This window comes from Leucopleurus acutus, assembly GCF_964270905.1.
Source record: "Leucopleurus acutus genome assembly, chromosome: 13".
Classification (NCBI taxonomy): domain Eukaryota; kingdom Metazoa; phylum Chordata; class Mammalia; order Artiodactyla; family Delphinidae; genus Leucopleurus; species Leucopleurus acutus.
Genome location: NC_139155.1, coordinates 65,218,332 through 65,235,052, shown reverse-complemented (window position 1 = coordinate 65,235,052; position 16,721 = coordinate 65,218,332). Strand labels below are relative to the sequence as shown.

General features: G+C 47.5%; 1 protein-coding gene across 1 annotated transcript; it reads left to right on the top strand.

The window, feature by feature from the left end:
• The first annotated feature begins 32 nt into the window (after window positions 1-32).
• Window positions 33-11,244, top strand: SNRPD3 (small nuclear ribonucleoprotein D3 polypeptide). Its single transcript, XM_082852943.1, has 4 exons — window positions 33-517; window positions 1,919-2,062; window positions 9,055-9,247; window positions 10,999-11,244. The coding sequence occupies exons 2-4, from the start codon at window positions 1,937-1,939 to the stop codon at window positions 11,058-11,060; spliced, it is 381 nt and encodes a 126-aa protein (XP_082709069.1). The 5' UTR covers window positions 33-517; window positions 1,919-1,936; the 3' UTR covers window positions 11,061-11,244.
• Window positions 11,245-16,721: the final 5,477 nt, after the last annotated feature.

Genomic DNA, 16,721 nt, shown 5'->3' with positions numbered 1-16,721 from the left:
CGGTCACAGGCCGCCCCCGCTCCGCTCCGTCCCTGTTTCCCTATCCGTATGGTGGGATACTCGCCCCGCTCAGGGCGCCCCTTACCTGGCGCTGCCGGGTTCTCAAGGTTAGATTGTGAGGGCAGGTCTTGACCCTCGGCCCCACCGCCTCTCGCCCCCGATGCCCACCTTGCCGTCCAGCCCGTCGCTGGTGTGGGGTGCTTGGAAACGCGACCCCCTTCTACCCTTGCCGGCCCGAGGGTCGATGTTTCCGGCGGCACCTGGGTCCGGTCATCAGCCCTCTCTTCCGGACCCGGAACTATTATACCAGAGCCCAAGTTTCCCAGCCGGCAGGGTGAGGAGAAAGCAGAGGCGAGACCGCGCCCGCCACTAGGAAAAGGAAGGGGGCGGGCTCTGCGCGAGGCATTTTGGGAACGCGTGGTATTCTGGGAGCGCGGGACCCGCCATTCACTCGCTTAACGCCTTCGCAGTCGCAAGAGTCACCTCCGTACCAGAAAGGAAGAGGAGACCGGAACCGGTGAGGAGAGGCCGGGGGCGGGCGAGGGTAGGCCGAGGTACCCGCGAGGAGCCGGGGACTGGAGGAGGACGCGCTGCCGGGAAGCTTTGCGGGGCTCGGGGAGGGAGAAGAGCGGGAAGCCTGGCCATCGAAACATGAGCGTCGCCTCACTAGCGCCTGGGAGTGAGTTCGTTAGCTTTTCCCCAAAGTACATGCTCTTCAGTTTCTGTACCTCTCCAGGCCGGTGTTTTTTGAATCATTCAGGTAATGGTCTTGAGATCATTTCTGACTGATTGCCTCCTTCCCCCAAATCCTACCTGGGTGATCCTTTTCAAAGCCCTTTGCATCTCAGCCTCCATCCCCCTTTCAGACACTGGTCCCTTCATGCTTTCTACACTGTTACACAAGTTTTTATCAAGTTTCCCTGCTTCTAAATCGTGTTCGATTCATTTTGTAAGTGCGGATGCCTTTCCATCGGATAATTCCTATACTGCCGTGGTTCCCCCACTGCGTTCAGCATAAAATCCACACTCCTAAGGCTCCGCACCAGGGGAGCCTGTCTTTCCCAACCTCTCCTGTTCCTTTTCCTCTCTTGACCACACAAGATGTGCCCATCTTGGAACAGAAAAAGTCCACTGCTTTTCCCTTTCAATTAGGTCAAGTCGGGCTCTCGCCCTGATTATGTTTTTCCTCCAAGATAAGCATTTCCTGCTTGTAGCACATTGTCACTTTGTGAACACTTCGCTATTTTCTCTTTAGCCTTGATGGTGAAGTAAGTGGAGGGTCAGAGAGCAGTTAATGGGTTGAATTAAATGCACTGCCTCTTCTCGATTTGCCTGGATCTTTTGGTCTGTATCTGCACTGCTTAGTTAGTGCCCACTGCATTGGGCTCTTGAAACGTGGCTGATGTGACTGAGGGACTGAATTTTCTATTTTAATTTTATTTCACTTTAATTGAGTTTAATTTCAGTTGCTGCATGCAGACAGTGGCTACTGCCTTGGACAGCTCAGGTCTGTGTCATAGGTTCTCCAAGAGACGTTACCTACAACTGAGGGTTGACAAATATACATGCATTTCAACCTTCTCTTCTCCAACACACAGTATTGGGGAACACATAGTTATTTGATGAAAAGTAAGCGATATACAGTGGGAGGGAGATGGGAGGAACTTTTCATTCCCATTAGCTTTCCCTTTAGCTCCCCTGTTCCTCCCCACCCACATCTTGCATGTGTTTCCCAGATAGGTCCTTCAAGCTAGGAGTTAAGCTACTTTTTTCTGTAAAAAATAATAATAATAATAACAAACGCACCTTTGGCATCTTGTCTAAGTTTTGTGTAGTTTCAGGCCTTGAGGGCGTGGTGTTTGCCACATGCCTTCTTGGGCTCTGAAAGGTGAACTAACTGTTGTCTCTCTCACTGTAGAACTCTCTTCCTGCCGAGATGTCTATTGGTGTGCCGATTAAAGTCCTTCATGAGGCTGAGGGTCACATCGTGACATGTGAGACGAACACTGGTGAGGTGTATCGAGGGAAGCTCATTGAAGCGGAGGACAACATGAACTGCCAGGTATCCTGCTTTGCACTTGAGGCTGTGGGGGAAGCTTGAGCCTGTGCCTTGGAGGACAGAAAGATGGTGGCTGGGGGTCTTTTTGAAGTTCTCATTCAGCAGTTATTTACCGAGTGCCTAACGTGTGCCAGGCACTGCTACAGGTACTGGGGATGTGAGTATAAATAAGAGCCATTCGGAAGTTTGGAATATTTAACTTTGTTCTTTGTGTCTCCCAATCCCATAATCATTTTCTCCCATATTTTGGGGACCTGTTTAAGAAAAGTGACACTACCTTCAAGAGGACCATCGGGTTCGGGGCCACTGTTCATTTACCCCATATGTTTGCATAGTGCTTTGCAGTTAGCAGAATCTTCCGCTCACATATTGTGTTTATTGCCATTTTTCTTGGAGGAGGCATCTCATTTGATTGCATTTATAGCAACTACCTTGTGAGGTAAGCAGGTTTGGTGATAGTTTCATCATCCATAAGATAGGAAGAATAGGGGACTTCCCTGGTGGTCCAGTAGTAAAGAATCCGCCTTACAATGCAGGGAATGTGGGTTCGATCCCTGGTCAGGGAACTAAGATCCCACGTGCCATGGGGCAACTAAGCCTGAGCGCTACAACTACTGAGCTTGCATGTCTAAACTAGAGCCCATGTGCCGAAAACTACAGAGCTCACGTGCTCTGGAACCCGTGCGCCACAACTAGAGAGAGAAAAGCCACAATGAAAGATCCCACATGTCGCAACTAAGAACCAACGCAGCCAGAGATAAATAAAATAAATAAATAATAAACCTTAAAAAAAAAAGATAGGAAGAATAAGATTAAAGGACTCATCTACTGAACGTCACTGTTAATAAATGTTGGAGCCACTTCTTGATGTGGTGCCCTTCCCGTGGCACAGCATTGCTTTTTGTTAATAGTCAGGTGGATTTGTATGGCATCGCTTTACAAAGTGTAACATAATTTCTCCTTAAGAGCTTGGACTTTGGAATCAGATGTGGCTTTGAATTCTGATTGACCTTGGGCATGTTAATCACCTCAGTTTTCTCATCTGTAAAATGAGAACAGAATTAGTTCTGCAAGAGATTGACTGGGAAAGCTAACAATAAAGGGTAAAGGAGAGGGAGCAGGAGAGCTTTCAGTCTGGGGTGCTGGTCTGACACTGGGGAAAGGAGAGGGGAAAGGAAGGAGGGTTGAGTGTATCTCTGAGGAAGTCTCAGCCAGGCAAAGGAAGGTTTCTCATTGGAAGAGTCTAGCATGGGGCACAGGTGGCCTGGCGCTATAACCCCACTGTGGTCAGTCATTGGCTGGCAGCCTGACAAGAGAGTGGCTTCAGGGTGAATGCTGTGGTGGATCCCAGTCCGAGCAGTGCACTCCTAAGACTGCCACTGGGGTAATACCCCCACCCCAGGGCTGTTCTGAAGATCAGATGAGAGAGAGAGAGAGAGAGTGTGTGGCAACTAGCTCAGCGCCTTGCACATTGTAAATGTCAACATATGGTACCTGTTGATATTTTCTAGGTGAGAAAACAGAAGGTCAGAGAGGTGAGGTGACTTACCCAAGGTCATATTGCAGGACAGGTGTCTTAAGTATCCATTGTTTCACAGGGTTCATAGGTTTATTTGTGATTTCTCTGTAGCTTTGAGCATCCTCTTCCTGCCAGGTTGACCAGCTGGGGGTTCCCTCGTGTTTGGGGAAATAGACATCTGTTGACTGCAGGTTTCTCTCCTCGGTGTTAACGCCACAGGGGTGGGTGGGTGGCCTCTCTGCAGGTCTGGTGGGGCCAGGCCTCCTTTGCCTTCATGAGGTATGGCTGTCATAGGTCCAGTCCTCTGGCTGAAGGCATCCTCATCCATTTTAAGGTGCTTCAGTTTGGTGAGTAGAATGCAAGACTAGGATGGGAATCTTCGTCTGTTTATTCAGCTGTTTATTTGGATAGCTTCCTGAGTTTGCAGAGCTTCAGACTTCCCATCTATAACGTGAAGGTAAGGTGTCTGACCGGGTGCCCTTGGTGTTCTCTCTAATGGTAGCCAGTGTGAAGTAAAGCACACAGACCCTGTGATGGATCTGGAATCATTGCAGCCTGCCACCTGGTGTGACTTGTCGTGAGCTTTGGACCTCCCTCACCCTCTGTTCCCTCCTTTCTAAATCAGGGATAAAAATAGCACCTCAGCCTCAGGACTGTAGTGCAGGATAAATGAGCCGTTGCATGTCAGACAGTGGGGGCCTGCCACCTCCTTCCACCTGTGTTAATCTGCTAGGGCTGCCATAACAGAGTCCTATGCTGGGTGGCTTAAACAACACAAATTTATTCTCAGGGTTCTGGAGGCTAGAAGTTCGAGATCAAGGTGTTGCAAGGTTGGTTCTTCTGAGGGCCATGAAGGAAGGATCTATTCCAAGCCTCTCTCCTTGGCTTATAGATGGCTGTGTTCTTCCTTTATCTTCATGTGGTCTTCCCTCTGTGTGTGTCCGTATCATAATCTCTTCTTATAAGGACATAAGTCATATTAGACTAGGGCCCAGTTGCCTCTGTAAAGATCCAGTCTTGAAATACAGTCATGGTGGTGGGGGCTAAGACTTCGATATATGAATTTGGGGGGTGGGTACAATTCAGCCTGTTACCCTGCCCATGCCAAGATTCGAGGCCTCACGGGGTATAGCAAAACCTGGCGCGTTGGATAGACCCCAGCAGGCTGTGGCGGAGCTGAGCCCACTGTGATGAGCACCCAGCACAGTTGACTCACGTGTCCCCAGGCTGGGAGGCCGATGGTGCCTGCTGTTCTCCTTTCTTCCTAGTCCCAGTAAGTGTGCCCTCTGGGGGTGAGAGTGTCCTCTTGGCTGTCTCTCTGCTTGTTCTTTGCTAGAGGGCAGCTGGAGTTCAGTGTTTGCCATTTGATGTTGGGTTTTAATAACATTTTCTATTATAAAAATGGTGTGGGGGACTTCCCTGGTGGCGCAGTGGTTAGGAATCTGCCTGCCAATGCAGGGGACACGGGTTCGAGCCCGGGTCCAGGAAGATCCCATATGCCCCAGAACAACTAAGCCCATGTGCCACAACTACTGAGCCTGTGCTCTAGAGCCTGCGAGCCACAACTACTGAGCCCGTGTGCCTAGAGCCCGTAACAAGAGAAGCCACCGCAATGAGAAGCCCATGCACCGCAGCGAAGAGTAGCCCCCTCTCACCGCAACTAGAGAAAGCCCGCACGCAGCAACGAAGACCCAATGCAGCCAAAAAAATAAATAAATAAAATTTAAAACAAAAAAAGGTTTTTGAGGAAGACCAAAGTGAATAGTTGTTTTTTCGTGGGAAATTATATGTGATTAAATTTAAAAAAATATTTTTCTTACCTTAAAGTGACAATCATGTGTTAAGCTTGTGATCATAAAGCGCAGTAAATGTTATTTTTTAAAAAGAGAGTAAGGGCCAAATCCAAAATTTCATTATCTTTAAAGTGACGTAATTCCTAGACGTTTTGGTGGGGGAAAAGTGATAGTTAATAGATTCTGCAGAAATGATGCTTTGGGGGCTTTGGCATGATCACCCTGTCAGTGACAGGACTATTTGAACTGTTTTCTTGGCTGTGGCATAATGGTCTGTGGAAAAATCTACCTAGATGTTTCTTCTGAGCTATTTGAGAGTGGATTGCAGTCATCATACTCCTTTATTGCATAATATGTTGTGTATATCTGTGTATATTTCCTCTTACTGTATCCATAGTACAGTTATTCAAGAACTCCAAGATTGAGTCAGTACTTTAACCTGCAGTGTATCCAGTTTCTACAGGTGCACAGTGTGTCCTTTATGGCCGTGTAGTCCTCTCTGCCTCGTGGGTTTAGTTGTCAACTCATTTGATGCTTCTTTAGTCTGGGACGGTTCCTCCAAGTTTGTTTTTCACACCATTGATGATTCTGAAGACTAGAGGCCAGTTATTTTGTTAGAATATCCCTTGATTGGGGTTTCTCTGATGCTTCTTCCTAATTAGATTTGGGTTATGCTTTTATGGGCTGTTATTGTGTGATTTTTGTCTCCTCAGAGGGTCAGTCAGGCCTAAACACCTGTTTGCCCCTTGTTTGCAATGTTAACCTTGATCTTTTGGTTAAGGTGTTATGTGGTCTCTCCACTGTATGTTCCTTTTCCTTTTGTAACTAATGAGAATTTTGTGGGGAGGTTCTTTAAGTAAATACCTTGTGAGCATTCTGTTCCTCATTATTGTCCCATTCCTCAGCCCCATTTAGCTTCCCGTGAAGATTCTTGCTTGAATCTTTTTACTATTACGGTTGCAAAGAATAATTTTTGTTTTTCTTCCATCATTCTTTCTGTATTTATTGGGTCTGCTGTATGGAAGTGCCTTCCCTTACCCCCCATTTATCCATTCATTTACTATCAATATAGGCTCATACTGTCAATATGTTTTGTTAAGGGTGTTACAATCCATTGCTGTCAGTGTTTATTTTGATGTTCCAGTTATCCCAGATTTGAGCAGTAGGAGCCTCTCAAGCTGACTCCTGTGTCCTTTGGTGTGTCCTGGTCATTTTGGGGGAGCACATCCCTACCTTTTGGTATAAGATGCTTGTTACAGGCTCATCTTTTACCTTCCCTAACCCAGCTCTGGAATCAGCCATTTCTTCAGGAGCCTTGCTTTCTTTTAGGTTGGGAGTAGAATTTAGAAACCAAACTCTAAATTCTACTGGGTGCTGTTAAGTATTTTGAAGTCTTAGTTTAACTTGTCAAACTAGGACCTGTCTCCAAACGGCTGTGTGCTTAATAGTGCCAGAAGGTTCTGTTCATTGCATGCCCATTCTGTGCCAGGTACTATGCTGGGGTTTTACATACAATAGGTCCTTGAATCATCACAGGACCTCTCTGAGGACAAGCTTCCAGATGCCCAGGGTGACCAAGCATGGAAGGAGCCAATCTAAACCCAAGTGTCTGACTCCCAAGTCTGTGAACTTGGCGACAGTCTCTAAAATGAGGCCTAGAGTAAACCTGTTGGATCCCATTGCCTCTGAAAGCATCAAGCCCTCAGTTCTGACGGTCAGGTTCCAGACAGGAAAATGAGGATGGTGGGACAGGGAGGGGGTGAACATCTGCTGACTGCTCGCCATGTGCCCCGCAGCTGGGATGCTGTGACCGACTATCCTTGGCCACCCAGCACTCTCCACCCGGCCCCAGACATGTGGGTAATGAGTACAGAGACGGTCTGTACTAAGATCTTCTCTCCCCAAAGTGTGTCATTGCAGTTGGGCACCTGGCTTATGCCATCTGTGTTTCATTGTGGCTGTTTGGGAGAGTTGAATGGACGGGGTGTTCCTGCCTGACTTTCATTTAAACCGAGTTCACACAAGTTGCTGCCTTTAGCTCATGATGCGAGCGCAGCTCGGGCTTGTTGACAAGCTGTGTACCCGGCGGAGGGATACACGGCACGGCCATTTCTCTGCTGGTGCCGTGGAGAGAGCGCGAGGCAGCGGCCCGCCTGGTTCCTAGGCTGTAATAGGACTAGGGATGCTGGGCTCTTTCTTGCTTCAGCCCAGGTGGACACGTGCCGTTTGTGAAAGCACTCAGTGTAAGTGTTGTTGATCTTCCGTAACAGCCTCTGTCAGGGATTCTCAGAGAGGGTTGGGGAGGCAGTGACAGAGGAGGGAGTGAGATGTACCAGGATGTGCTGGAGGGGAGGCGGCTTGGCAGCTGCAGGGCAGCCTTAGAGCGTGTTTGATCTTTCTGCCGCTGGGCGCTCATGCAGAGGCCACGGGGGCCAGTTAACACTTGAAGAAAAGAGCAAGTCAGGCTGAGGTGACAACAAGCAGCAGAAATTGGGGAGCCAGCACACCTCTCTCCAATGTAGGCTTGACCCATTCTGAATAAATTGTAGTCCTTTTCCATCCAGAAGGCTGGTAAAATAAGCTGCTTTATCTGATAAACGTGGTGCCTGTTGAGATTGGCACTGGCAGGTTTGTGTCACGTTCCCACGCCCGGCCAGTATCCTGGCTGGATTCTCCTCTAAGCCCCCCTTCATCCCCCACCCCCCATCCCATGGTTGACGCATTCATCTGTCCGAAGTGCCGCCCTAGCCCTGTCTGCCCTGCCTCTATCCACAAACTTGCATGGCCCCATAGTCTCTGAGGTGACGACCCTGCCCTCAGTCCCAGTTCCTCTGCTCCATGTCCTGTCTGGTCTTTGTGTGAACTCTCGCCTCACACCTGTCCTGTATTCTGAGCCATTCGTGCAGGCACTGCCACCCCCACTTCTCAGTCCCTGTCACCCAAGCCAGAGGGGCTCTGTCTCACTTACTCGAGTGTGTCCCCTGGGAGGTCAGGGACCGCATCTGGTGCACGCTCGTAACCCTCATGGCGCCTTTGCAGTCCATGTGCTGGGCAGATACGGGAGGGGACACAGGGTTTGGACAAGCAATTCTAAGCCATTTCAGTTAGTTTATCACGTGCTGGTGGGAGAGCGAGGATGGCAGAATTGGGGCTCTGGGGGCCAGTCCAGGCGTTTGAATCAGGAGTCCCTGCCTTCTGGCTGTTGGACCTTGGACAAGTGCCTTAGTTTTTTTATCTTTAAAAATGGGAAATCTCAGGCTTCCCTGGTGGCGCAGTGGTTGAGAGTCCGCCTGCCGATGCAGGGGACACGGGTTCATGCCCCGGTCCGGGAAGATCCCACATGCCGCGGAGCAGCTGGGCCTGTGAGCCATGGCCGCTGAGCCTGCGTGTCTGGAGCCTGTGCTCTGCAACGGGAGAGGCCACAACAGTGAGAGGCCCGCGTACCACAAAAAAAAAAAAAAAAAGGTGGGGGGGGAAATCCCACACTGTTAGGACCATATCTGTGAAGTGCTGAGCACAGTCCCTGGCGCACACAATAGGCCCTCTGGAGTTCCCCCAGCTTTACTTAGTGATGTGAGTTTCTGCATTTCTGGACTCCCCTCTTTGCCAAGGCTTGTCTTCACATACCCTGCTCTCCACTGGTGCTGTTGGCCTTTACTCATGAGCCGGTGGTTCCCTTCCAGATGTCCAACATCACAGTCACATACAGAGATGGCCGAGTGGCACAGCTGGAGCAGGTGTACATCCGTGGCAGCAAGATCCGCTTTCTGATTTTGCCTGACATGCTGAAAAACGCACCCATGTTAAAGAGCATGAAAAATAAAAACCAAGGCTCGGGGGCCGGTCGGGGAAAGGCTGCTATTCTGAAGGCCCAAGGTAGGTGCTCCTTGTGCACTGGTTGTGACATGTGGGTGTGTCGTGTACCTTTTAGAAATGCCCTGTTGTTGTTGGAGCATGGGGGTGGACCTGACCTGAGCCACTCCATACCCACTGCCACCCCTTTTCCCTGCAGTCTTGGGGGATCCAAGTGCCCTGCCTTCTCTGTCTGCCTCACCTGATCCCATTCACAGGAGCTATGCAAACTCCAAAGTGGCTCCTTAGAAAGAAGATGGGGACTTAAATGAAAGAGTAGATAAGTCTCCTATAATGACTCTCTAGGAGGCCCTTTGTTTTCAGAAATTCTGGGGTGTCTGGGGGAAGCTTGCCCTGGCCTAGTTTGCTGACTAGAGGCACTGTGGTGTTGATTAGCTGACTCCTAAAGCAATGGGATAATAGTTCCTCTTGAGGCTGGGAATGTCTCCTGATACGCAATATAAATAAGGGAAATGGGGGGGGGATCCACTTTCAGATAAGTAAGCAGTTTTGAGCCATCTTTACCCATTAAAGGGGGCTGACTTCATTTTCAAAACTTCTTACATTTGAAAATAAGTCCTTCCTTTACCACTTTCCAAAAGTGGGACTAGCCTTTTCCCGGTGACTTGGTCTGACCTCTTTTCTTGGTTAGCCCAACCAGAGTTTTGTATGTGGGTCCTGAAAAGTTCTGCCATGTTGATTAGCTAAGAAAGCAAATGCAGTCGCTAGGAACTGTCTTAGTATTTATTGGTAAAAGGCTTTACAGTGCAGGAAAGTCACCAGCGTCTCTGTCAGTATCTTTAGCTGCAGTACATATGTTGAGTTTAAAGACTCAGTATAGAGTAACCCTTTAAAATGCCCTCCAGAAAAACTGATCAGAGAATCTCCTTGCCCTTCCTGGAAGAGAGATAGTTGTGGGGAGATGGGACCAAAGCTCTGGACCTTTGTCCTGGAGAAGGAACTATTTTCAGAAGTTCCAGCTTTGTGCTACAGCTGCTGTTCTCTCTGCTTCCTCAAGGAGGGCTGCCCTCGTTGTCACTGTGTAACGATACCATCTTCTCTAGCAAAGGGAGGAGCCCAGTGACCGTGCACTAGAAGGCACTTGGCAGTGAGTCTGCCTCGGCCCGCTGACCTCTGCCTGAGCCACTGTGCCTGTGCCAGCCCCAGGCTCTGTAAGAGGAGAGGGGTGAGGCTCCAGTTAGTAGCCGTCAGGATATTGTCACCTGTTCTTCAAAGCCACTGGTCTCCTAGAACCTTTGGGTCACAGAGAACAGCAATCTTTATGTGGGGAGTGGTTTTGGTTTTTTCCCCCCATTCCAAAATATTTCACACCTGCAGAATAGCTCGAAGAATAATAAAACCCCTCACCCAGATTTAATAGATATTAACATTTAACATCTGTTTGTTTCAGAATTTTAAGTGTGAATTAAATGCATCTGTCATGTTTTATTAGCTCACCCTGGGCCAGCTCTGAGAAGTCACCTTTTCTATGGTTCCCATACTGGGTCCCCAAACCACCTTTGCCACAAGGCCTTGCCTCTGGTGAGGAACAGTGCTGGGCTGGAAGGCAGGAGTCCAGGGCTCTCCAGCTCTGATGCCAGGCACCTGCCCCTCCCAGGGTCTCTGTTTACCCCGTGAAATGTGACGGGGTGAGCGTGGTGCTGGCCGGGGTGGCGTTTCAGTCCCCTTCCTGGGCCATGTCCTAGGGCTCTGGCTGCTCTGTGATATGAGTCCTTACTGACCTGGCCTTGTCCTTTCTCTTCCCCACCTTGTAGTGGCCGCAAGAGGGAGAGGACGTGGAATGGGACGTGGAAACATCTTCCAGAAACGAAGATAAATTTATCTTGGACAGAACTTTGCCCTTATTTTTTTCTTTTAGGTTATCTGGGTCAGGGGGTGCGTGCGTATGTATATGTCCTAGGTTATCTTTTGACATCTTTTTCTTTAGATCTGGGTAAATGTTAAACTAAATAATTGTTGTGGGTTTTTCTCTTTTTGAGAATATAAGGACTGTGTGTTCATTTTGTAGTTTTTTTTGTGTGTGTGTGTGTGTGTTTGCTTTGGCAGCAGGTTAAACTTTCACACCCTGGGAGATGTCCTGCTTTTTTCCAGTTTGAAGTAGCATAGTTACTGATAAGAGCATAAGCTGCTGTTCCAGGCCAGTTGCTGGTTAAGCCCTTGGAACAACTCCGAGGGTGCACAGATTGCCTCGTTTGTCGGCACGGACACTCATGCAGCACTTTGTTCAGGCAGCCTTTGTGGGCGCACCATCAGCTCAGCTTGAACAACACAACACATGTGGTCATGGTCTGTGAAAAAAACCTAATACTGTGACCTTGTAGCCTGGAAACCCCAGTGACTCAGCATTTAGCAAAAGTAATCCAATATTAAAAGGTAATTCAGGGCTTCCCTGGTGGCACAGTGGTTATGAATCCGCCTGCCAACGCAGGGGACACGGGTTCCATCCCTGGTCCAGAAAGATCCCACATGCCGCGGAGCAACTAAGCCCGTGCCACAACTACTGAACCTGCGCTCTAGAGTCTGTGTGCCACAACTACTGAAGTCTGCGTGGCTAGAGCCCGTGCTCTTCAACAAGAGAAGCCGCCACAATTAGAAGCCTGTGCACCGCAAAGAAGAGAAGCCCCTGCTTGCCGCAACTAAAGAAAGCCTGCGCACAGCAACGAAGACCCAACACAACCAAAACCAAATTAATTAATTAATTTTAAAAAATGATCCTGATGTGTCAGGACTTTAAAAAAAATGGGGAGGGGGCTTCCCTGGTGGCGCAGTGGTTAAGAACCCGCCTGTCAATGCAGGGGACGCGGGTTCGAGCCCTGGTCCGGGAAGATCCCACATGCTACAGAGCAACTAAGCCCGTGCGCCACAACTACTGAGCCTGTGCTCTAGAGCCCATGCTCCACAATAAGAGAAGCCACCGCGATGAGAAGCCCGTGCACCGCAACGAAGAGTAGCCCCCCGCTCGCCTCAACTAGAGAAAGCCCGCACGCAGCAACAAAGACCCAACGCAGCCAAAAATAAATTAATTAAATTTAAAAAAAAAAAACAGAAAACAAAAATAGCACTACCATATGATCTAGCAATCCCACTGCTGGGCATACATCCTGAGAAAAACATAATTTAAAAAGATACATATATCCCAAAGTTCATTGCAGCACTATTTACAATAGCCATGACATGGAAGCAACCTAAATGTCCATCAGCAGATGAATGGATAAAGAAGATGTGGTACATATATACAACGGAGTATTAGCCATAAAAAGGAACGAAACTGGGTCATTTATAGTGATGTGGATGAACCTAGAGTCTGTCATACAGATTGAAGAAAGAAAAAAAATATATCGTTCATTAACGCATACATATGGAATCTAGAAAAATGGTACTGATGAACCTATTTGCAGGGTAGGAAAAGAGACGCGGACATTGTTCCACGAGCGGGGGCCACTCTTCATCACGGTGTGTGGGCTTCTTATTGCAGTGGCTTCTCCTGTTGCAGAGCACAGTCTCCAGGCACGCAGACTTCAGTAGTTGTGGCTCGCGGGCTCTAGAGCACAGGCTCAGTAGCTGTGGCGCACGGGCTTAGTCGCTCCACAGCATGTGGGATCTTCCTGGACCAGGGCTTGAACCCGTGTCCCCTGTGTTGGCAGGCAGATTCCCAACCACTGCACCACCAGGGAAGCCCCTATTTTTAGCTTTTTAAGGAACCTCCATACTGTTCTCCATAGTGTCTGTATCAATTTACATTCCCACCAACAGTGCAAGAGGGTTCCCTTTTCTCCACAACCTCTCCAGCATTTATTGTTTATAGATTTTTTTGATGATGGCCATTCTGACCAGTGTGAGGTGGTACCTCATTGTGGTTTTGATTTGCATTTCTCTAATAATTAGTGATGTTGAGCATCTTTTCATGTGTTTGTTGGCCATCTGTATCAAGTAGAGATTTTCTAGTAAGCTTTGTCTTGTGGTTATGACACAACCACGTGGTGACAGACCTTGTTTCATTCCTGTAATAACTCGAGGACAGTGAGCATCATTGAGTCTGTCAGCTAACAGGACCGTTCCCCCAGAGAGCAGCCCCTGTGTTGTGTCTCTTGCTCCCCCACCCCCAGCTCCTCTGATATGTTTGGATGCAGTGTGGCCAGTGACCCAACAAGCAGTGCTGCTCCAGTGGAGGGTTTCCTGCACGTGGGGTGGTTTCCAGTGAACTCACTGTGGAAGGGAGTTAATTTGTTTTAGATGTGAACAAGAGTTAACTTGTTTCTGATAAGAAAAGAAACATGCACATTGAGTTACATATAGAGTGGGTTTCTTTCAGGTAGAAGTTATGATACCCATAGTGCCCTGTCTGGAATACCCTCCCCCTTCCCCTTGATTTAGACATTGATTTATTGGCTTCTTAATTGAGCCTCCTGAATTAGTAATACAGTGAGTTAGAGCAGTTGTTTCCACATCGGCTAGAGATCTTGTTAGAAGTGAAGGTTCCACAGCACCACCCCTAGAGGTGCCTATTACTTGGTCTGGAATTTGAACCCAGGAATCTGCATTTTAAACCATGCCCCTGCCGCCACGGCTCCATGATTCTAATTCGGTATATCCAAGGTCACATTTTGACCCTGGTCTAGAGTGTCTTATTTTATGTAAGCGCTACATTTTTTAATTCTAATTTTTGGCTGCACCACACGGCTTGTGGGATCTCAGATTCCTGACCAGGGATTGAACCCGGGCTCTCAGCAGCTGAGTCCCAAACTGGACTGCCAGGGAATTCCCTGGAAGTTTTATAAAACAATAAAGAAGATTAACCTAAAACATAGAGCTTTATAAACAGTTTTATATCTTGCACTTTAGAAAAAAATCAGTTACTCACATTGAAAGAGCAAATAGTTCTGAGAGGCTTATTATGAAAAACAACAGCCCTCCTGCCCTGTCTGACCCTCTCCCCCATTTCCCCTGCTTCTGGGGAGTCCCTTTCAACTCTTGGCTGGTTGTTTGTATTTGCCTCCATGTCTCAATTTAAACCTGTTTGTATGGCTACTCCTTGATATTTCGTTTTAGGCATTTATCTTTCAGCTTCTCCTTCCTCCTGCCCACCATGCATGGGCTCCCCATCACCCATCTCCCTGATATTATAATTCTGGTTAGATCATATTCAGTATTTATGTTATTAGGGCTGGGCATTTAAATCACAGCTGAGCCAGGTGGTAGACTAGGTTACTTTCCTGCAGAACTAACTTTTTCCTAGAATTAATTCACTTACATTCTTATTGGCTTAATTTTCTGTCAACTTGTCACTGGTTTAACCTCAGACTTCTCTGTAGACATTAATACATCATCTATTTGATCAGTTTCTTCTTGATTGGCCCCACTCTGGACTGGCTTTCCTTTGTGCCTAAGGTATTGCCGTTATCATGGACTTTCCTCTGTTGAATCTCCTGTTGTTTGTGTAACCTTTTCCTCTCATGGTTTATTACCTCGTCCAGTAGAGACCTGCTGTGGAAGGGGTGCATGGGAAGTAATTTTTTGAGAGACGTTGCATGTCTGAAAGTGTCTTGTTCTCTCATACTCGATTGAGTATGAAATTCTAGGTTGGTGTTCGTTTTCCTTTAGAATTTTGAAGGCATCGTTACTTTTTCATCTAGCATCTTGTGTTGCTGTGGAGAAGTCTGAGACCGTTCTGAGTGCTGACCTTTGTATGTGACTCTCCCTTCTGTTGCCAGTGTTCTGAGATTCACACTGACGTGCCTTGGCAAAGGTCTATTGGTGCATTGTGCTAGGCTCTTGCTGAACCTTTTCAGAATGGACTTTAATCCTTCATTTCTGGGAAACTTTCTTGAATTACTTGTTAATGATTTCCTACCTTTGGTTTTCTGATTTTGCTTTCTGGAATTCCTGTTATTCAGATGTTGGATCTCCTGGACTTACCTATTTTTCTCCTCTTTTCTCTCCTTGCCTCCCCTATCCCCCATTTTCTTGTTTTTTGACCTCCTTTGTAGATTTCCCCAAGTTGATTCTCTGAAGCTTCATTTTTCTTTTTTTTTTTTTTAATTTTTAAATTTTATTTATTTTTTGGTTGCATTGGGTCTTCGTTGCTGTGTGCAGGCTTTTTCTAGTTGCGGCGAGTGGGGGCTACGCTTGTGGTGCGTGGGCTTCTCATTGTGGTGGCTTCTCTTGTTGTGGAGCACGGGCTCTAGGCGTGCAGGCTCAGTAGTTGTGTCTCGCAGGCTCTAGAGTGCAGGCTCAGTAGTTGTGGTGCACGGGCTTCGTTGCTCCGCGGCATGTGGGATCTTCCCGGACCAGGACTTGAACCCATGTCCCCTGCATTGGCAGGCGGATTCTTAACCACAGCGCCACCTGGGAACACCAGTCCTGTTTTTTTTGTTTTTAATAGGACCTTGGGACTTCCCTGGCGGCCCAGTGGTTAAACTCCATGCTTCCACTGCAGGGGGCACGAGTTCGAACCCTGCTTGGAGAACTAAGATCCTACATGCCACACAGCATGGGCAAAAAAAAAAATATGACCTCATTCCAGGGTTGCAATATCTTCCTATCTCTGAGGACGTTAATTAATATGCTGTGTTGAAGCTTTCATCACCTGCGTGATGTTTTCTTACCCCTTTCTGTTTTAGTCTTTCGTGTTACAGACTTTCCTTAGCTGCCTGGCAATCATTGGTAGTCTACTTACGTTTAAGAGCAGGGTATTAAAAAGAATATATGTTTGTAAGGTGACCTGATTGGACTTTTTTGAGTAAATCTCCAATGTCCGTATCTTTAGGACTTTCCTCTTGGGCTGGTCAGATTCCTTGGAGAAACCTTCAGTCTTGTCAGGTGGGTTTACCTTGAACTGCTGGCCTACTGGGAGCTCAGTGGGGGAAGAGGACTGGGTATTTTCAGCACTCATGTCCAGATTCACTTCATCTTCCAGGTCTCTGGGAAGGCTTCCTAGTCCAGAAACCTTCTAACCCCCTCTGGAGAGTAAGCATCCAACTTTTTGCCAGAGTTGGGAAGGGGCAGTCTCAAGATCATATGAAGGTCTGAATATTTAAGCACATTCTCTCTTTTTAAAAAACATGTCTTTCCTTGGAAAACATACGACTTTAACATTGAAAACCACTTGGCAAGGTAAAGAAGATACAGAACAAAGGATGATGTCATAGAAAGATAACTAGACCAAGACTTAAGAGATGGATTCTGGCTCTGACTACCTCCACTACCAATTCTGTCTAGGCCTCTGGTTTGTTATCTATACAAGGGAGGGTTTAGACTCAGTTGATTCATTGATACTGTCTCAGCTTCTATACTCACCTGCTGAGTATTTCATAACCTTTTTAAAAAAATAAAGTCAAAGCACACAGGATATTTTTCTGCTTCTGGCCAAGATGGAGGTAATTGCCTAGACTTACCCTCATGCCTGAAAAAAAATCAAAACTCAGGACATTGAAGGAGAGTAATCCCTGAGAGATGGGAAACAAATAAGGTGAGCTTA